Consider the following 21,201-nt stretch of genomic DNA (forward strand, 5'->3'; position numbering starts at 1 on the left):
GAGTTGAGCGACGATCCGGTTAGAGGTTTTTAACGGTAACTAATTGATTGACGGCTGTTTGGTTGAACACGCCAAACGTCACCGGGTCTGCAGGCTAACTTCTCAGCCTGTACCCTCCCTCACCTAGCTTGAACCAGCCACAGGTGGCTCTGCTAGTTACCCTCTACCCCCTACCTCCCTGTGTAAGCTAGGCTACCGAGCGGTCTCCCCCCGCCGCTGCTCAGTGCGTGCATGGGTGAGTGCGGTGAACGGGGAATTGGAGCAGAAACGAGCTGAAGTGTCCCATTCCAAGTTAGGTTGGACTAAGTTTGCAGTAACCCAGGAGATAAACTGCTCACTGAAACGCTCGTTCAAGCGACACCGACGCTGTCTTTGGCAGCATTGTGTTAACGTTTATTTGGCACACTGTGACCTGTACGCAATAGCAGAAAAAAGTCATGCAAAGTCATGCCTTTACAGAATACCGTTAGATTTGGGAAATTGTGAAATCACACGTGTCCGCCCTTCCGTTGGGAGTTAGCTGCTAAAGCGAGACAGAAGCTAGTTTGAGGTTTTCTTGAAGAAACGAAAATGTTTGTGTGCCTGCTAGTTAAACGCATTCTCAACTGTCGAAATTTGAGGCGCGCAGTTTTCGGGAGTCGGCCGTAGTGGAGTCCCCGGCTTCGGTCTCTGCTGTAGACCGGTAAACGGTACAGGCCTGGCCAGACCGGGGCGGACCTCCTTAAGCGCGTAGTCTGGCCGATGACAAACTGGAGAGAGAGATTTCAACTTGTGTATCTTTGGTCGTCCTGTGCCAAAGCTGACCCACAGTACATAGCCTGACTTCATAGCACAAACCTGCATAGTACACCACCTTATCTAGTCTACTTTGTAAAAGTAACAGAACCTTATAGTACATAACTTTACATCGTTATAGTATGCAACTTTATTGTAGGTACATAACCTTATGGGACACAACTTTACAGAAGCGGTATCATTCTGCAGAGAGGGATGACCAGCAGGGATGACCAGCAGACTCCTGTCCTCACTAGCAGGCTCCTGTCCTCACTAGCAGGCTCCTGTCCTCACTAGCAGGCTCCTGTCCTCACTAGCAGACTCCTGTCCTCACTAGCAGACTCCTGTCCTCACTAGCAGGCTCCTGTCCTCACTAGCAGGCTCCTGTCCTCACTAGCAGGCTCCTGTCCTCACTAGCAGGCTCCTGTCCTCACTAGCAGGCTCCTGTCCTCACTAGCAGGCTCCTGTCCTCACTAGCAGGCTCCTGTCCTCACTAGCAGACTCCTGTCCTCACTAGCAGGCTCCTGTCCTCACTAGCACTCCTGTCCTCACTAGCAGGCTCCTGTCCTCACTAGCAGACTCCTGTCCTCACCAGCAGACTCCTGTCCTCACTAGCAGGCTCCTGTCCTCACTAGCAGACTCCTGTCCTCACTAGCAGACTCCTGTCCTCACTAGCAGACTCCTGTCCTCACTAGCAGACTCCTGTCCTCACTAGCAGACTCCTGTCCTCACTAGCAGACTCCTGTCCTCACTAGCAGGTTTTCTATCTTTTGACTGGAAAAGTAGAGAGACATCCAGCCAGTCCTATCCAGCCAGTCAGCCAGCCCTATCCAGCCAGCTAGTCCCTGATTTTGGATCCAGCAGGATGGGGGTGTCGGAAATGGTGGGGAAATTGAGTGGGTAGGGTGGGGGTAATAGGGGGGATGGAAGGCGGGCATGGAAGGGGGCATTGGAGGGCAGGGTGGGAGGTCATGTGACCGTTAGAGAGCAACTCCCTCTGTTCTCCACTTCCTCATTTCACTACAGAAACCAGACACACCCAGACCACAACACCACCCTCTCTCTCTCCCTCCCTTCCGCCCTCCGTCTCTCTCTTCCTGTATCTATCCTCTCTAGATCAAGGACTGTCCTCATCCTAGATCTGTCCTCTCTAGATCTGTCCTCTCTAGATCTGTCCTCAGAGCAGTCATGTCTTGGCCTTGCTGACTCAGCAGTTTACCTGCCCCATCGTGGTTGGGTTCGACCCCTGACCCTTGACCCCTGACCTGTGTGTCAGAGGGTCAGTAGAGCAGCAGCAGGAGAGGAGCTCAACATTCTCAGAATCTCATACAGAATCTCCTGGCTGTGTGATTGTGCGCGTGTGTGTGTGTGTGTGTGGTGTAATATGTGATGCATGTTTTTATTGCAGCATAGTGTTTCTTTATGAACTGTCTCTGTGTGGACAGACAGCTCTGCGATGTCTCTCTGCCAGAGGAATGTGGTGTTTGTGTGTGTGTGTTGTGCGCTTGTAGGGTGTGTGTTTGTGCTTTAGGGTTGAGGGGTGTGCAAGTGTTTGTGCTTGTTGAGTAGGTGTGTGTGTGCATGGGTGTAGGTGTTAGAGCTTGTTGTGTGTGTGTGTGTGTGTGGGGGGGGGGCAACAAACATCCCCCAGGTTTGAGTGACTGCTGTTTCTACTGGTTTGAATGAGTGCTGTTTCTACTGGTTTGAGTGAGTGCTGTTTCTGCTGGTTTGAATGAGTGCTGTTTCTGCTTGTTTGAATGAGTGCTGTTTCTGCTGGTTTGAATGAGTGCTGTTTCTGCTGGTTTGATTGAGTGCTGTTTCTGCTGGTTTGAGTGAGTGCTGTTTCTGCTGGTTTGAGTGAGTGCTGTTTCTGCTGGTTTGAGTGAGTGCTGTTTCTGCTGGTTTGGGTGTGGAAGGGCTGTTATAAGCTACTGGAATGTTTGGAAAATCAATAATCAGTTTAGTCTGTTAAGCTATGGCAGGTTGTCCTCTCCCCTCCTCTCCTTCTCTCTCCCCTCCTCTCCTTCTCTCTCCCCTCCTCTCCTTCTCTCTCCCCTCCTCTCCTTCTCTCTCCCCACCTTTCTTCGCACAGAGCTAGGGATCTAGGGGACAAGGAGAGGGAACCACCTGAGTGGTCCAGTGGCTCTGTCTCCATACTGACACCACAGAACACCTAACTTAGTGAACTTAGTGACATACATATATATATGTGTCTGTGTGTGTGACACATATTCACCATGAGTGTGTGCAGATACTAAGCCGGAGATAGGAATATTAGATTAGGGAAGTTATATTCATTCACAATTTTGTGTGTGTGTGCGCTTGACCAATCCACTCCACCAGCTTGCGTGAGATAATGTGGCCTGTTTAGTAGAGCAGCCTGTTCTAGAATATATTCTCTACATGTTGTCTGGTATAGAATATATTCTCTACAACATGCTCTGTGGTGTAGCATAGAGACCAGAATTACTATTGTGGTCATTTTACTTTACAACATCAGTGAAACTCAGTCTGAGAAACTTCCTAACAAGATCTAGGAGAGAGAGAGATAGGGAGAGAGGACCTCTAATTGTTTAAATGGTTCACTTCCTGTTGATTATCATTAACATAACTTCCTGTCTGGTTGGTCAGTGATTGGACAACATTTTCCTCGCCAGTGATTGGACGAGGCCTTGCTGGCCATTGCCAACACACAGCACTCAAAGACGTGTTACTACTATCTTCTCCACTGTCTTCTCCCTCCCCCCCCCTCTCTCTCTGGTTCTTTCTCCAGTGATCTTCCCTAGTTCTCTCCTCTCCTCTTTTACAGCTCCTCTTCTCTATCCCTCTGTTCCACACCCCTCTTTTCCTTCCCCCTCGTTCGTCTTTCAGTCAGAGCCAGTGCCCTCTCCTCTCCCAGAAACACACTGCCAGTGTGGGCTTTAAAAATGTCTCACACAGCACTTTTCAGTCTTTCTCTTACTTTTTCTTTCCTCCCTCCTCTCATCCCTCCTCTCATCCCTCCTCCTCCTCCCTCTGTAACCGGAGCTGAGAGGGTGGGAGGGCTGCCAGCCGCTCAACACTTCGACCCTTTTAAGGATACAAAACCAGAAGGAGCCCTTCCAGCGGAGGGGGGGAGGAAGGAAGGAGAGGAAATGTAGAGGCTGTAGGGCCTCTGGTGGGAGAGGCAGATTAAGAACAGAGAGGGAGGGAAGAAGAGAGGAAGGGAAGAAGGGAGAGAGGGAAGGAGAGAGGAAGGGAGGGGTTTTAAGGCTTGACCCAGAGATATAGGAGAACCAGTAGAAATTACACTGATGTGAATTCAACTATAAACATATTGAACCCTGGTTAGATTCTCCATGGAACTCTTTTTATATTTTACCAGCAAGTCTCTAAGCCTTCTTCACAGCTCTGGTATTCCTGTGTTAGGGTGTATAATCACCAAACATGGTGTGTGTTTATGCATGCCAAGGAGGGAAGACTACTGCCCATAGCCCTGTATATGTGTGTCATGTGTCTTGATAAGGCTAGCTTGGAATGTGAGATATTTCCTCTGAATGTTCTGTCTGGGCTGGATGACAGTTTGGTGTGGTCACTACCATACACCACCCTACTCCCTCCTATACTATCCTACACCACCCTACTCCCTCCTATACTATCCTACACCCCCCTACTCCCTCCTATACTATCCTACACCACCCTACTCCCTCCTATACTATCCTACACCCTCACCTGGTTTTGCAGACCGGACCCCTGTTCACTTCCACCAGCAGTCTAAGCAGATTTAGAATCAGAGAATGGGATTTTCACAGCAACTCATTTAGAACATCAAAGTTCAAATGTTCTACGACTGGATTTTGTTTTTAATCATGGAAACGCCTGGTGTAGACCAGTATTGTAGTCAGGGAAACGCCTGGTGTAGACCAGTACTGTAGTCAGGGAAACGCCTGATGAAGACCAGTACTGTAGTCAGGGAAACGCCTGGTGCAGACACACCAGGACTGTAGTCATAGAAATGCCTGGTCCTTTCATCCACATTTTGTATTCCCCTGATTCTCCCCTCCATCCCCAACAATCCCCACTCCTCTGAGACAGGGGTCAGGGGTCAGACTTGGGGTTAAGGGTTGTGATGATGTCATAGAGGTCACAGCAAGCCAGACAGTTGAGTCATGAGAGTCAGGGGGAGAGGACACACACATACACATACACACACACACCCTCACGCATACACATGCAAACACACACACACATTCTCATACACATGTACACAAACACGAATACCCCTTTGCTTTCACTGTCTCTCAACACATACATACACACACACACACACACGGGGGGGTATGAGTAACTCTGGGGGGAATGTTCTGGTCTGGGTCCGTATAAGGTCTGGATCTCAGCCCTGCGGTCTGAGGAAGCAGATTCCTCTCGTGCTTGGTGGCTTTCAGACACAGGAATCTAATAGTCACACAATGTTAAACACACAAGTACACACACACACACACGTGCATGTATATACACACACACACGTACATACACATTTACACATCGCTCTTAAACACAACACTCACTGTAGCATCTAGCCATGTTTTAAGTGTTTGTATACATTAAATTCATGACCATATCTGTAGTTGTGGCGTTCAGAATGTGCTTCCCTACCAACATCCTGGACTAGTGACCTCACATCCTGGTCCCAATTTGTTACCAGTGACATCACATCTTGGACTAGTGACCTCACTTAATGGTCCCAAACTGTTACCAGTGACATCATATCCTGGACCAGTGTTCTCACATTTTGGCCTCAAACTGTGAGCAGAGTAGCTGGTTTTACATTATTACAGTAACGTGTTAGTCTTGGGAGTCAGGTGGCTGAGTGGTAAGGGAATCGGCTTAGTAATCAGAAGGTTGCCGGATCAATTTCTGGCCGTGCCAAATGACATTGTCCTTGGGCACTTCACCCTACTTGCCTTGGGGGAATGTCCTTGTACTTACTGTAAGTCGCTCTGGATAAGATTGTCTACTAAATGACTACATGTAAATGTAGTCTTCATGCAACAAGCCACTGGAATCCAATTTTCCTGAAAAAAAGCAACTAGTGGCTACTTTGATCTGTCAGCTAGTTTTGGGGTGTGTTGGTGTTGGTGTGGAGTAATGTGTTGGTGTTGGGGCCTGTGTTGGGGTAGAGTAATGTGTTGGTGTTGGGGCCTGTGTTGGTGTGGAGTAATGTCAGAAAGTGACACACCCTGGTGTGTGGAAATATGAAGAGCAAGCACATACCTGCAGCAAGCACAGACCTGCGCACACACACACACATGCGCGTGCACACACACGTTACACAATACGTAAAACTCTCTCTAACCTTGCAACAACCACCCGCCCCTCACCCCCCCCTCCGTGTGTATGTGACATGAACCCTAATCTGACCTGTGACCCTCAGATTCCAAGGCCATCGTGGATGGGAACCTGAAGCTGATCCTGGGTCTGATCTGGACCCTGATCCTGCACTACTCCATCTCCATGCCCATGTGGGACGAGGACGAGGAGACGGAGGAGAGCCGGCAGAAGACCCCCAAGCAGAGGCTCCTGGGGTGGATCCAGAACAAGGTCCCGGAGATGCCCATCACCAACTTCAGCAGGGACTGGCAGAGTGGCCGTGCTCTGGGGGCTCTGGTGGACAGCTGTGCTCCCGGTATGGAGGGGGGGTGGAGGGGGGTGGTGCTGTGAGGTGTGTGTGTGAGGTGTGTGTGAGGTGTGTTGCTGACTGCCTCCTGCCTGACCACAGGTCTATGTCCTGACTGGGACCAGTGGGACCAGACCAAGCCAGTGGACAACGCCCGCGAGGCCATGCAGCAGGCTGATGATTGGCTGGGGATCCCTCAGGTAAGTCATGCTAACAATACCATTGTTTTCTGTGGGCTTCAGAAAATGTTAACGCTAACATTGTGCTCTATGAGGTTAAGGTAACACTAACCCTGCTAATGTTCACATTGTTCTCTATGGGGTTAAGCTAACGCTAACACTAAAATAGTTTTATATGGGGTTAAGCTAATGTTGATTGACCTAGTCAGGATTAATCATGGTAATTTTAACATTGTTTTCTATGGGATTTTGCGGTAATATGAATATTTCTTTCTATTGTCTTATGCTAATGCTAACCAGGCTAACTTTCACATTGTTCTCCACTACAGCTAACCTTTCTAGCCTGGGATAATCATGCTAACTTTCACACTATTGCCTTTGGGTTTAAGCTAAATGCCAACCAACCTGGTACTATATCTTATTATAAAGTGTGATCGTGTTGTCAGGATAGAAGGGTGGCTGGTGTTGGCGTGCAGGCAGGCTGGTGTTGGCGTGCAGGCAGGCTGGTGTTAGTGTGAAGGCAGGCTGGTGTTAGTGTGAAGGCAGGCTGGTGTTAGTGTGAAGGCAGGCTGGTGTTAGTGTGAAGGCAGGCTGGTGTTAGTGTGCAGGCAGGCTGGTGTTAGTGTGCAGGCAGGCTGGTGTTAGTGTGCAGGCAGGCTGGTGTTGGCGTGCAGGCAGGCTGGTGTTGGCGTGCAGGCAGGCTGGTGTTGGCGTCCAGGGTGGCTGGTGTTGGTGTCCAGGGTGGCTGGTGTTGGTGTCCAGGGTGGCTGGTGTTGGCGTGCAGGGTGGCTGGTGTTAGTGTGCAGGCAGGCTGGTGTTAGTGTGCAGGGTGGCTGGTGTTAGTGTGCAGGCAGGCTGGTGTTGGTGTGCAGGGTGGCTGGTGTTGGCGTGCAGGCAGGCTGGTGTTGGTGTGCAGGGTGGCTGGTGTTAGTGTGCAGGGTGGCTGGTGTTAGTGTGCAGGGTGGCTAGTGTTGGCTTGCAGGGTGGCGTTCAGGCAGGCTGGTGTTGGCGTGCAGGCAGGCTGGTGTTGGCGTGCAGGCAGGCTGGTGTTGGCGTGCAGGCAGGCTGGTGTTGGCGTGCAGGGTGGCGTGCTGGCTGCTCTGTGGTTGGGGGAGTTTCCACTCTCACTACCAACTCTGCTGAGAAGAACTCTGCTTCTAAGCATCACTGTGTTGTGGTGGTGTGTGTATAGTTTCAGTCTGTCTCTTCCTGTACATGGGGAAACTGGATTATGAGGTTGGCACAACTGCCATACACACACATACAACAGACCTTCTGGTTTGTGGTTAGCTGGTTATGAAATCACAACAGATGTGTTGTTCTTCACCACGGCAACAATATATGAACACAGCAACTGTCTCCTGGTGTCTCTGTTGCCTAGGTGATCACCCCAGAGGAGATTGTCGACCCCAACGTGGACGAGCACTCGGTCATGACCTACCTGTCTCAGTTCCCCAAGTCCAAGCTGAAGCCAGGAGCTCCGCTCCGCCCCAAACTCAACCCCAAGAAGGCTCGTGCCTACGGACCCGGTACACACACACACCCACTACGTAGACTCACACACTCACTGCGTATACACACACACACACCATGTAGTTGCTAATCCCCCCCCCCCCTCCCCAGGTGTGGAGCCGATGGGGAACGTGGTGATGAAGAAGGCTGTGTTCACCGTGGAAACCATCAGCGCTGGGATGGGGGAGGTGCTGGTGTATGTGGAGGACCCTGCAGGACACAGAGAGGAGGTACACACACACCTCTACACAGTGTACACACACACCTCTACACAGTGTACACACACACCTCTACACAGTGTACACACACACACTAACACATATGCACTCACTCACACACAGATCCATACATACAAACAGTATGTAAACAAGTATAAACATGTACACAGACACAAATATACAGACCCACATAAACACACACCTATAAACACACGCACACACGATAGTGTTAGTGTGTGACCTGCTGTTTTCCTCAGGCTAAAGTGACGGCCAACAACGATAAGAACCGAACCTACTCCGTCTTCTATGTCCCCAAAGTCACCGGCATGCACAAGGTAAGCTGCTGCTAGTCTGTTAGCCTGCTAGTCTGTTAGCCTGCTAGTCTGTTAGCCTGCTAGTCTGTTAGCCTGCTAGTCTGTTAGCTTGCCTTTAGCTCACAATTGTAAGCTAGCTTGTAACATCTTCTAACATTTAGCTTTCAGTTACTAACCTTTAGATTATAGCCTTGAACTTATAGCCTATCGCCTCTAACTTTTAGCCGGTGTGTTACCCTGGTGACGGTGTGTTACCCTGGTGACGGTGTGTTACCCTGGTGACGGTGTGTTTCCCTGGTGACGGTGTGTTACCCTGGTGACGGTGTGTTGATGGTGTGTTTCCCAGGTGACGGTGCTGTTCGCGGGCCAGAACATCTCCAAGAGCCCGTTTGAGGTGGAGGTGGGCATGGCCCAGGGGGATTCGAGCAAGGCTACCGCCCAGGGCCCCGGCCTGGAGCCTACTGGGAACATTGCCAACAAGACCACTTACTTTGATGTCTACACCGCAGGTGTGTGTGTGAGGGAGAAGGGGGGGAAGAAGGTGTGTGTGTGTGGGGGGTAGAGGTGTGAGTATCGGTATTTGGGAGGGGGTGTGTGTGTGTGTGTGGGAGGGGGGCGGGGGAGTTTGTGTGTGTGTGTGTGTGGGGGGGGGGGAATTTGTGTGTGTGCGCGTTTGGGAGGTGAGTGTTTGTGTGTGTGCGTGTTTGGGAGGTGAGTGTTTGTGTGTGTGTGTGTTTGGGAGGTGAGTGTTTGTGTGTGTGCGTGTTTGGGAGGTGAGTGTTTGTGTGTGTGCTTGTTTGGGAGGTGAGTGTTTGTGTGTGTGCGTGTTTGGGAGGTGAGTGTTTGTGTGTGTGCGTGTTTGGGAGGCGAGTGTTTGTGTGTGTGTGTGTTTGGGAGGTGAGTGTTTGTGTGTGTGTGCGTGTTTGGGAGGTGAGTGTTTGTGTGTGTGCGTGTTTGGGAGGTGAGTGTTTGTGTGTGTGCGTGTTTGGGAGGTGAGTGTTTGTGGGGGGGGGGGGGAGGGGGTATGGGTATTTGGGAGGTGTGTGTGTTGTAAACCTTCTAACAGTGTCTTCCTCCCTGTGTGCCCAGGGGCGGGGGTGGGGGAGGTGGAGGTGGTGGTGCTGGACCCTGCAGGGAGCAGGGAGGCTGTGGCCTGTGTGGTGGAAGACAAGGGCAACAGCAGCTACCGCTGCACCTACAAACCCAGCCAGGAGGGGGCGCATTCCATCTATGTCACCTTCGCTGGGGGGCAGATCAGCAAGAGCCCCTTCACTATCCATGTGGGAGAGGGTAAGAAAGGGGATGGGGAGAGAGATGGATGAAGGGATGGAGGTGGAGAGATGGGAGGAGGAGGTCAGAGAGGAGTGCGTTTCTGATGTGTGGTTTTGAATTCTTCTCTCACTACTGACTGGTTTTCTCTCTCTCCCTCTATCTCTGCCTCTTCGTTTTCTCTTTCCATTGTCCCCTGTCTCTCTCCTCCTCTCCCCCCTCCTCTCTCCATCAGAGGTCTCCTGGTATCTCTTCTCTCTGTGGAGTGGCATCTTCCTTCTGCTGTCATTTCCTGTTTCCTGGGATCTCTCTTGGGTACTGTGTGTGCATGTGTTTGTGGTGTGTGTGTGTGGGTCGCATGTGTTTCGTATTTTTGCTAAAGCACAATATTTTCAAGTGTAAAGTTCCCCTCAAACATCTTAAAAGGACTTGATCCAGTGCTGTTCTCCACCTGACAGCTTCCTGTCTGCTGGCGCCAGTAGCCCCGCCCCCTCTTCTGGGGCTTGTAGGCTGCCTGGTGATGAGTCAGCAGGGCCTACATGACACACTTCTAATCATGCACTGTGATGGCCCCTCATTTCCTGTGGAGATGACATGTCACTTCCTCTGTGGTCTGAGGGAGCAGGTCTGGAATGATATGAGGAGGGAGGGCAGAGGAGATGTTTAATATAGTGGGGGGGCTTATTTTCTGTACTGTTGGAATCAAGATCCAGCTAAGCTACTGCCATAGTGACGTTCAAATTGGCTTGTTTCAAAGCGGTTTCTTTATTGATGAAATGCAATATGCGTAAATGCTTAAAAATATCCGTTGAAGGGGAGAACATAAACTTCACCCTAAGTCATTATAGTGTTGGACCATTTTTACGCAGGATTGCACAATTTGTTAGTTTTTATGCAACTGGTTAAACTATGAGGGAGTCAGGTGGCTGAGCGGTTAGGGAATCGGGCTAGTAATCAGAAGGTTGCCGGTTCGATTCCCGGCCGTGCAAAATGACGTTGTGTCCTTGGGCAAGGCGCTTCACCCTACTTGCCTTGGGGGGAATGTCCCTGTACTTACTGTAAGTCGCTCTGGATAAGAGTGTCTGCTAAATGACTAATTGACTAAATGTAAAATGTATGAGGTATTCCGTCTTGAGTAATCCTAAATGATAAGATCCTGTTTAATTCTACTCTTCACTCTTAAAATATAACTATAAATTATAACTTAACTTATATATTAACTAATTATAACTTAATTATTAACTATAAATTAAACAGATTTGGAGGTGAGATAGTTAACCTGCTGCAGCTGCCTCAAGCACAAGCCTTACAACTTCCTCAGAAATTCTACCCTGTCTGCTTTAAAATACAATTATCACCCCTTCTAAAAACTGTGCTCCACCCCCCTCTGCCCCCTCCCTCCCCCAGCCTGTAACCCCAGCCTGTGCCAGGCCAAGGGGCGTGGCCTGCAGCCAAAGGGCCTGAGGGTGAAGGAGACAGCAGACTTCAGGGTCTACACCCGAGGAGCCGGCACCGGGGATCTCAAGGTCTCCATCAAGGGCCCCAGTGAGTCACACTACAACTCCCACAATCCTCCAGGCCTCTCAAACTAAACATCCCAGCATCTTGTAAACCACCAGAGCTAATTGTGTGTGTGTGTGTGTGTGTGTGTGCGTGCAGAGGGTCTGGAGGAGCCCTGTAAGAGGCAGGACCTAGGTGATGGGATATATGGGTTTGAGTACTACCCCACCACCCCGGGCACCTACAGCATCACCATCACCTGGGGAGGGCAGCACATCCCCCGCAGGTACACACCTCCTGCTCTCTGACTCGCTCTCTGACTCGCTCTCTGACTCGCTCTCTGACTCGCTCTCTGACTCGCTCTCTGACCCGCTCTCTGACTCGCTCTCTGACCCGCTCTCTGACCCGCTCTCTGACCCGCTCTCTGACCCGCTCTCTGACTCGCTCTCTGACTCGCTCTCTGACTCTCTCACACTCCACCATCAACATTTATTGTGAGATGATGATGATGGCTGAGCAGTTAGGGAATCGGGCTAGTAATCTGAAGGTTGCCAGTTCGATTCCCGGCCATGCCAAAGACGTTGTGTCTTTAGGGTTAGGGTTAGCACTTCACCCTACTTGCCTCTGGAATGTCCCTGTACTTACTGTAAGTCGCTCTGGATAAAAGCGTCTGCTAAATGACTAAATGCTGATGCTGCTGTCCCCCCAGCCCCCTGGAGGTGAAGGTGGGGGCGGAGGCAGGATCCCAGAAGGTGCGAGCCTGGGGGCCGGGTCTAGAGGGGGGCGTGGTCGGGAAGTCAGCTGACTTTGTGGTCGAGGCCGTGGGGGACAACGTAGGCACACTCGGTAAGACACACTCAGACACACACAGACACACACAGATGGACTATCCGTGATGAGAAGGTCTAAGATCACGTGTGTGTGTGTGTTAGGGTTCTCTGTGGAGGGGCCATCCCAGGCTAAGATAGAGTGTGATGATAAGGGGGACGGCTCGTGTGACGTGCGCTACTGGCCCATGGAGGCGGGGGAGTACGCGGTGCACGTGCTCTGCAACGGAGAGGACATCCAGCACTCGCCCTACATGGCCGACATCACCACCGCCCCCGGCAAGGACTTCCACCCTGACAGGGTACACACACCTGCACAGGTACACACAGCTGTAATATGTATCAGCTGAGGCTCAGCTGTAATACTGTGTGTGTGTGCTGCAGGTGAAGGCGTTTGGCCCAGGCCTCCAGAGCAGTGGTGTGGCGGTGGGGAAGCCAGCAGAGTTCACCGTGGATGCTAAGCTGGGGGGCAAAGCTCCCCTCAAGGTCACCGCCCAGGTGAGGGGGGGGGGAGACTACACCAGGTCAACTTTTACCCTGTTAAGGACGGCAGACTAACTGTGTATCTGTGGGGTGTGTGTGCAGGATGCAGATGGGACCCCTGTGGAGGTTCAGGTGAAAGACAATGGGAATGGGACCTACAGCTGCAGCTACACACCTCGCAAGCCCCTCAAACACACCATCATGGTGTCCTGGGGCGGGGTCAACATCCCAGACAGCCCCTTCAGAGTGAGCGCCGACACACACACACACACACAGAGACACAGGCGCACACACAAACACTACTCTAACAGTGTGTGTGTGTGTGTACAGATGGCCATCGGAGCGGGCTGCCACCCTAACAAGGTGAAGGTGTCTGGACCGGGCGTGGCCAAGACCGGCCTGAAGGCCTTTGAGCCCACACTGTTCACTGTGGACTGTGCTGAGGCTGGACAAGGTGTGTGTGCAACAACAGCATGGGTATCGTGTGTGTGACATCAGTATTGGTATTAACTGTGTGTGTGTGTGCAGGAGACATCAGTATAGGGATCAAGTGTGCTCCGGGGGTGGTGGGGCCGGCGGAGGCAGACATCGACTTTGACATCATCAGGAACGACAACGACACGTTCACCGTCAAGTACACGCCCCCTGGAGCTGGCAGCTACACCATCATGGTGCTGTTCGCTGACCAGGTGGGGGCTGTGTGTGTGTGTGTGTGTGCTGACTCTGCCTGTGTTCCAGACCGTGTGTGTGTGTGTGTGCTGACTCTCTGCCTGTGTTCCAGACTATCCCCATGACTCCCATCAGGATCAAGGTGGACCCGTCACATGACGCCAGCAAGGTGAAGGCTGAGGGCCCTGGACTGAGCCGCACTGGTGAGACACACACACACACACACACACAAACACCCTATATACACACACCATATCATCCACACCACACACAAACACCCTATATACACACACCATATCATCCACACCACACACAAACACCCTATATACACACACCATATCATCCACACCACACACAAACACCCTATATACACACACCATATCATCCACACACACACATGCTGTCTGTGTGTCCCCCCCAGGCGTGGAGCTCAACAAGCCCACCAGCTTCACGGTGAACACCAAGGCTGCAGGCCAGGCTCGTCTGGGTGCTGTGTTCAGCGGACCCTCCAAAGCCGACGCCATCAAAGACCTGGAGATCATCAACAACAACGACAACACACACACCGTCAAGTACACGCCCGTGCAACAGGTGAGCGCGCACACACACACACCACTACATGCACTCAACCACACATCCTGGGGTACAGTGTTGTTGGGCAGCAATTTTATTCCCTTTCATGACTCCTCTTGTGACTCCTCCCCCTCCTGTGACTCCTCCCCCTCCTGTGACTCCTCCCTTCCAGGGTCAGATGGGCGTGGCCGTGACCTACGGAGGAGACCCTATACCCAAGAGCCCCTTCTCTGTTGCCGTGGCGCCCAGCCTGGACCTCAGCAAGATCAACGTGACGGGGCTGGGACAGAGTACGCAGAGTCCCCCCCACCCTCCTCTACACCCCCCCCCTCTCCTCTACACCACCCCCCCCCTCCTCTACCCCATCCCTCTCCTCTACACCACCCCCACCCTCCTCTACACCCCCCCCCCTCTCCTCTACACCACCCCCCCCTCCTCTACCCCATCCCTCTCCTCTACACCTCCTCCCCCCTCTCCTGTACACCATCCCCCCTCTCCTCCACCCCCCCCCCCTCTCCTCTACACCTCCTTTCCTCCACCCCCCCCTCTCTCCTCTACACCTCCTCTCCTCCACCCCACCCCTCTCTCCTCTACACCTCCTCTCCTCCACCCCCCCCCCCCCTCTCCTCTACACTTCTTCTCCTCCACCCCCCCCCTCTCTCCTCTACACCTCCTCTCCTCCACCCCCCCCTCTCTCCTCTACACCTCCTCTCCTCTACCCCTCCATCAGCTCAGTGCTATTCTCATGTGGTTTTCTCTCTCTCCGTCTCTCTGTCTCCCCCCCCCTCCTTCTACTATAGAGATGACAGTTGGCAGGGACCAGGAAGTGACTGTGAAGTCGAAGGGGGCGGGAGGACAGGGCAAGGTGGAGGCCAAGGTGATTGGTCCATCAGGAAAGCCGGTGTCCAGTAAGGTACGAGGGGGTTTGTGTCTGCATGTTTGTTCTTTTTTAATTAAGCTTCAATTCAAACCTTTACAGGATTTTTGTTTAAACTTTTGTTCTTTGTAATGTTATTTTAGTTTTGTATTGCATGTTGTAGTTTAGTGCGTAATGAAGGAGGATCATTTAGCACCGTAACACACAGGATGCTGAAGAAGCTCATTATCATATTCATGAGTAGGTGGAGTCAGGGCTGAGCCCAGAGACCAAGCAGCTGAAGTTCATCCCCCGGGAGGCGGGGCCCTACCAGGTGGAGCTGACCTATGACGGAGCTCCCATCCCGGGATCCCCCTTCAGCTCCACGGCTTACCCTCCCACAGACCCCTCCAAGGTACACACACACACACACTTACACAGCCCTCCAAGGTACACACACACACACTCACACAGCCCTCCAAGGTACACACACACACACTCACACAGCCCTCCAAGGTACACACACACACACACACACAGCCCTCCAAGGTACACACACACACACACTCACACAGCCCTCCAAGGTACACACACACACTCACACAGCCCTCCAAGGTACACACACACACTCACACAGCCCTCCAAGGTACACACACACACACACACACAGCCCTCCAAGGTACACACACCCAAGGTAACCCTGCCCCTCCAGGTGCGCTGCTCAGGCCCTGGTCTGGAGCGTGCCAAGGTGGGGGAGACGGGGGAGTTTGTGGTGGACTGTACCAACGCCGGCCCGGCTGAGCTCACCATTGAGATCATCTCCGACGGCGGCACGGAGGCAGAGGTCCGTATCCAGGACAACGGGGACGGCACCTACACCATCACCTACATCCCCCTGAGTCCCGGCTGCTACACGGTCACCATCCGCTACGGGGGGCAGGACGTGCCCAGCTTCCCCGCACGCCTCACCGTGGAGCCCGCCGTGGACGCCAGCGCGGTCCGGGTGTTCGGCCCGGGGGTGGAGGGCAAAGGTGAGAGGGGGGGGGTTCCTCTCTCCTCACCCCTGTCCTGTGTTCTAGCATGTTCTACCTCTCTCACCCCTGTCCTGTGTTCTAGCATGTTCTACCTCTCTCACCCCTGTCCTGTGTTCTAGCATGTTCTACCTCTCTCACCCCTGTCCTGTGTTCCAGCATGTTCTACCTCTCTCCTCATCCCTGTCCTGTGTTCTAGCATGTTCTACCTCTCTCCTCACCCCTGTCCTGTGTTCTAGCATGTTCTACCTCTCTCCTCACCCCTGTCCTGTGTTCTAGCATGTTCTACCTCTCTCCTCACCCCTGTCCTGTGTTCTAGCATGTTCTACCTCTCTCCTCACCCCTGTCCTGTGTTCTAGCATGTTCTACCTCTCTCACCCCTGTCCCGTGTTCTAGCATGTTCTACCTCTCTCACCCCTGTCCCGTGTTCCAGGCGTGTTTCGCGAGGCAACCACTGAGTTCACGGTGGATGCGCGAGCGCTGACGCAGACTGGAGGAGACCACATCAAGACAGTGATCAGCAACCCCTCCGGCAGCCTGACAGACGCCAGCCTCACAGACCGCCAAGACGGCACCTACACTGTGGAGTACACGCCCTACGAGGAGGGTGAGGAGGGGGGGAGACGAGAGAGGGGAGGAGTAACAAGATGTTGGGAATATGGGGACCATTTTAAGGGTGTGTGTGTGTGTGTGTCAGGACCCCACAGTGTGGCAGTAGCATATGACGGGTCCCCGGTGCCCAAGTCTCCGTTCCGTGTACCGGTGACGGAGGGCTGTGACCCGGCGCGTGTGCGTGTGCACGGCCCGGGCCTGCAGAGCGGCATCACCAACAAGCCCAACAAGTTCACCGTGGAAACTCGGTACGGTCGCCGTGGAAACACTCCTCTCATACACCCTTAGAGACACTGAGCAGTTAGTTCAGTTTGTGTCTTTACTCATCTCGCCCTCCCTCTCCTTCCCTCTCTTCCCTTCCCTCCTTCTCTACTGCCTACTCCTCCCTTCATACACTATCTCCCTCTCCTCTCCCCCCCCCCCTCTCCAGCGGGGCAGGTACGGGGGGTCTGGGTCTGGCTGTGGAGGGACCGTCAGAGGCTAAGATGTCCTGCACTGACAACAAGGACGGAAGCTGCAGCGTGGAGTACGTCCCTTATGAACCTGGAACCTACCACCTCAACATCACCTATGGAGGCCAGCCCATAGCAGGTACACTGGGGCCTCTGTCTGTCTGGAGGCCAGCCCATAGCAGGTACACCTGGGGCCTCTGTCTGTCTGGAGGCCAGCCCATAGCAGGTACACCTGGGGCCTCTGTCTGTCTGGAGGCCAGCCCATAGCAGGTACACTGGGGCCTCTGTCTGTCTGGAGGCCAGCCCATAGCAGGTACACTGGGGCCTCTGTCTGTCTGGAGGCCAGCCCATAGCAGGTACACCTGGGGCCTCTGTCTGTCTGGAGGCCAGCCCATAGCAGGTACACTGGGGCCTCTGTCTGTCTGGAGGCCAGCCCATAGCAGGGACACCTGGGGCCTCTGTCTGGGGCCTCTGTCTGGGGCCTCTGTCTGGGGGCTCTGTCTGGGGGCTCTCCCTCTCTCTCTGGAGGGTTCTGTAACGTAGATGTACATGTGATTGTCAGGTTTAACATGTGGACAGTTTAAAGGTCACATTGAAAATGTTCTTATTGAGTCACCCCATGTTCCCTCCCCCGGCAGGGAGTCCGTTTGCGGTGCCGGTGAGTGACACGGTGGACAGCAGCAAGGTGAGGTGTCAGGGCCCGGGGCTGGGCAGCAACGTGAGGGCCAACGTCCCTCAGGCCTTCAGCGTGGACGCCTCCAAGGCTGGCCACGCCCCACTGCAGGTCCACGTGCAGGGGCCCAAAGGTGAGGGGGAGGGGGGTCCACGTGCAGTTGCCCAAGGGTGAGGGGGAGGGGGGTCCACGTGCAGGGGCCCAAAGGTAAGGGGGAGGGGGGTCCACGTGCAGGGGCCCAAAGGTGAGGGGGAGGGGGGTCCACGTGCAGGGGCCCAAAGGTGAGGGGTGTCTATTATTCTTCCATCTCTGGATCCTAATGTGTGTGTGTGTGTGTGCGCAGGTTTGGTGGAGCCAGTGGAGGTGGTGGATAATGGAGACCAGACTCACACAGTGAACTACGTCCCCACCAGAGAGGGCCCCTACTCCATCAACGTCCTGTACAACGAGGAGGAGGTCCCACGCAGGTACACACACACACACACACACACACAGGCAGGCAGGTAATCCACATAGGCAGGTAATCCACACACACAGACAGGTAATCCACACACACAGGCAGGTAATCCACACATGCATTGTCATCCATGTGACCTCCTCCTCACGTCCTCCTCCAGTCCTTACAAGCTGAAGGTGCTGCCCACTCATGATGCCAGTAAGGTGCGCTGCAGTGGGCCTGGTCTCAACACCAGCGGGGTGCCCGCCTCCCTGCCTGTCGAGTTCACCATCGACGCCAAGGATGCTGGGGAGGGCCTGCTGGCCGTGCAGATCACTGTGAGAACACACACTCACAGCACACGCACACACACACACACTCAAACAGCTTGCATACACACAAGCTGAAAAATACTTAGTAAACCCTTTCTATTTCTCCTTTATTTCATCATTCTCCCCCAGGACCCAGAGGGGAAGCCTAAGAAGGCCAGTATCCGTGACAACCAGGATGGGACGTACCTGGTGTCGTATGTTCCAGACATGACGGGCCGCTACACCATCCTGATCAAGTACGGAGGAGACGAGATCCCCTACTCCCCCTACCGCATCAGAGCCCTGCCCAGTGGGGACGCCAGCAAGTGCTCTGTCACAGGTACACACACCTGAACACACACACACACCTGAACACACACACACACCTGAACACACGAACACACACACACACACCTGAACACACACACACACCTGAACACACACACACACCTGAACACACACACACACCTGAACACACACACACACCTGAACACACACACCTGAACACACGAACACACACACACACACCTGAACACACACACACACCTGAACACATGAACACACACACCTGAACACACACACCTGAACACACGAACACACACACACCTGAACACACACACACACACACACACCTGAACACATGAACACACACACCTGAACACACACACACACACCTGAACACACACACACACCTGAACACACACACACACACACACACACACACGAACACACACCTGAACACACACACACACACCTGAACACACACCTGAACACACACACACACCTGAACACACACACACACCTGAACATAGGTACACACACACACCTTAACATAGGTACACACACACACCTGAACACACACACACCTGAACAAAGGTACACACACCTTTAGGTTGTTCTGCTGTTGTTATAACGTTATACCCGTAGTGTCTGTCTCTCTCTCACACACACACACACACACACACACACACACAGCCCTCCCCTCTTCACCCTTCCCCCCTGCTGGCCTCCACCACAGTTATGTCCTGTTGAACCACACCCTCCCCTCCTTGACCCTGTCTCTTCTGTGTCACGTTTCGCTCCCTGCTTCTCACCGTTGCTCTCAGTCTCGATCGGCGGTCACGGTCTGGGTAAGCAATCACAGATCCTCTCATCAGATCCTGCATCCATTACTCTGGTCTGACTGCATGCTGGATGGCTCCTCCCCTTCAATTAGATGACTCTTCTCTCCTTTCTCCTCTCTCTCTTCTCCTCCTCCCTCTCTGGGTAGACTAATAGACTAATTGTTCAGCATGATGGATGTCAGTACGGCTGATGAAGTCATGGAGACTGGATATTAGTGACTGTAACCATGGTAATAACATGGTAGTAACTGTAACCATGGTAATAACCCGTAGAACTCACAATCATGGTAGAGGCATGTTGGGGGTGTATGTGTGTACGTATGCGTGGTGTGTATATGTGTTTGTGTGCATGGTGTTTGTGTACGTGTTAGTGTGTAAGTGTGTGTGTGTAAGTGTGTGTGTGTGTAAGTGTGTGTGTAAGTGTGTAAGTGTGTGTGTGTGTGTGTAAGTGTGTAAGTGTGTGTGTGTAAGTGTGTAAGTGTGTGTGTGTAAGTGTGTGTGTGTGTAAGTGTGTGTGTAAGTGTGTGTGTGTGTAAGTGTGTGTGTGTGTAAGTGTGTGTTCTCTCCCCCCAGGGGCGGGCGTGGGCCCCACCATCCAGATGGGGGAGCAGACGGTCATCACTGTGGACGCTAAGGCTGCTGGGAAGGGCAAGGTGACGTGCAGCGTGAGCACACCCGAGGGGGTGGAGCTAGACGTGGATGTGGTGGAGAATGCAGACGGGACGTTTGACATCTTCTACACGGCGCCGCAGCCTGGAGACTACTGCATCTGCCTGCGCTTCGGAGGAGAACACATCCCCAACTCCCCCTTCCAGGTCACGGTGGGTCTCACGCACCCTCACGCACCCTCACACACCCTCACACTCACATTCTCTCACACACTCAGTTTCAGGACTCCTCAGGCTTCCGGTGACCCGCCCTCTCTCTCTCTCCAATCCCCCTCTGATTGGGCCAAGCAGACGCCAGTTAATCACACTAACCAATGTTGTACTGCCTCTATCTGTCGTCCTCCTCCTCCCCCCCTCCCCCAGGCTGTGGAAGGTCCTCCCTCTGACCAGCTCCACCAGCCCAGAGAGCTGCCTCAGTACTACACTCGACAACCCTGGGTACCTTCTCCACCTCTCATCCCTCCTCTTTCCTCCTCCTCATCACTCCATCCTATCTCCTCCCTCATGGTGTTTCATTTCATGTCTCCATCACGTCTCTCTGCAGGTGGTCATCTCTGCTGGTCTCTCCCTCCATCACACACACACACCTTCAACACCCCCCGTCTCTCTCTCTGTCTCTCTCTCCTACTCTCTCTCTCTCTCGTTCTCTCGTTCTCGTTCTCTCTCTCTCGTTCTCTCTCTCGTTCTCGTTCTCTCTCTCGTTCTCTCTCTCTCGTTCTCTCTCTCTCTCGTTCTTTCTCTCGCTCGTTCTCTCTCTCTTGTTCTCTCTCTCGTTTTCTGTCGTTCTCTCTCTTGTTCTCTCTCTCTCCTTCTCCTTGTACTCACACACAGGAGGGAGCGGCCACCATTTTGAGAATCCCCAATGTGGTCCACTCCACATGTATCCAAATGGCTGTGTGGTGTTTCTGGGAGCTAGTGTGTGTGTGTGTGTGTGTGTCCCAACTCCAGCGATCTTCATCCTGTAACTGGTGTCTGTGTGTGTCCCATCTCCTAACCCAAACCGGTGTCTGTGTCTGTCAGTGACCATCATCATCACCATGTTTCCATTCAGTTCCACCAGTTTG

The 21,201-nt window shown here is 53.0% G+C and overlaps 1 protein-coding gene across 5 annotated transcripts in view; it reads left to right on the forward strand.

The window, feature by feature from the left end:
* flna (filamin A, alpha (actin binding protein 280)) overlaps nucleotides 1-21,201 on the forward strand; it is a 34,013-nt gene that overhangs the window by 5,285 nt on the left and 7,527 nt on the right. Inside the window, exons 3-33 of one of the 5 annotated variants that reach the window (XM_047034639.1) lie at nucleotides 6,188-6,439; nucleotides 6,533-6,630; nucleotides 7,991-8,138; nucleotides 8,233-8,351; nucleotides 8,597-8,674; nucleotides 9,000-9,162; nucleotides 9,743-9,943; nucleotides 11,330-11,467; nucleotides 11,582-11,708; nucleotides 12,132-12,268; nucleotides 12,355-12,551; nucleotides 12,634-12,747; nucleotides 12,835-12,978; nucleotides 13,063-13,186; nucleotides 13,261-13,421; nucleotides 13,514-13,604; nucleotides 13,823-13,992; nucleotides 14,147-14,264; nucleotides 14,775-14,887; nucleotides 15,096-15,245; nucleotides 15,543-15,861; nucleotides 16,295-16,468; nucleotides 16,559-16,721; nucleotides 16,904-17,064; nucleotides 17,564-17,731; nucleotides 17,942-18,065; nucleotides 18,216-18,372; nucleotides 18,496-18,685; nucleotides 19,452-19,475; nucleotides 20,043-20,290; nucleotides 20,501-20,575. In XM_047034639.1, the coding sequence (XP_046890595.1) occupies nucleotides 6,188-6,439; nucleotides 6,533-6,630; nucleotides 7,991-8,138; nucleotides 8,233-8,351; nucleotides 8,597-8,674; nucleotides 9,000-9,162; nucleotides 9,743-9,943; nucleotides 11,330-11,467; nucleotides 11,582-11,708; nucleotides 12,132-12,268; nucleotides 12,355-12,551; nucleotides 12,634-12,747; nucleotides 12,835-12,978; nucleotides 13,063-13,186; nucleotides 13,261-13,421; nucleotides 13,514-13,604; nucleotides 13,823-13,992; nucleotides 14,147-14,264; nucleotides 14,775-14,887; nucleotides 15,096-15,245; nucleotides 15,543-15,861; nucleotides 16,295-16,468; nucleotides 16,559-16,721; nucleotides 16,904-17,064; nucleotides 17,564-17,731; nucleotides 17,942-18,065; nucleotides 18,216-18,372; nucleotides 18,496-18,685; nucleotides 19,452-19,475; nucleotides 20,043-20,290; nucleotides 20,501-20,575 (4,646 nt within the window). Of the gene's footprint in view, nucleotides 1-6,187; nucleotides 6,440-6,532; nucleotides 6,631-7,990; nucleotides 8,139-8,232; nucleotides 8,352-8,596; nucleotides 8,675-8,999; nucleotides 9,163-9,742; nucleotides 9,944-11,329; nucleotides 11,468-11,581; nucleotides 11,709-12,131; nucleotides 12,269-12,354; nucleotides 12,552-12,633; nucleotides 12,748-12,834; nucleotides 12,979-13,062; nucleotides 13,187-13,260; nucleotides 13,422-13,513; nucleotides 13,605-13,822; nucleotides 13,993-14,146; nucleotides 14,265-14,774; nucleotides 14,888-15,095; nucleotides 15,862-16,294; nucleotides 16,469-16,558; nucleotides 16,722-16,903; nucleotides 17,065-17,563; nucleotides 17,732-17,941; nucleotides 18,066-18,215; nucleotides 18,373-18,495; nucleotides 18,686-19,451; nucleotides 19,476-20,042; nucleotides 20,291-20,500; nucleotides 20,576-21,201 lie in introns of all 5 variants that reach the window. The other 4 variants (XM_047034634.1, XM_047034635.1, XM_047034636.1 and 1 more) reach the window with 4 other exon arrangements.

Source organism: Hypomesus transpacificus, chromosome 14 (assembly GCF_021917145.1).
Source record: "Hypomesus transpacificus isolate Combined female chromosome 14, fHypTra1, whole genome shotgun sequence".
In the NCBI taxonomy this organism is placed as follows: domain Eukaryota; kingdom Metazoa; phylum Chordata; class Actinopteri; order Osmeriformes; family Osmeridae; genus Hypomesus; species Hypomesus transpacificus.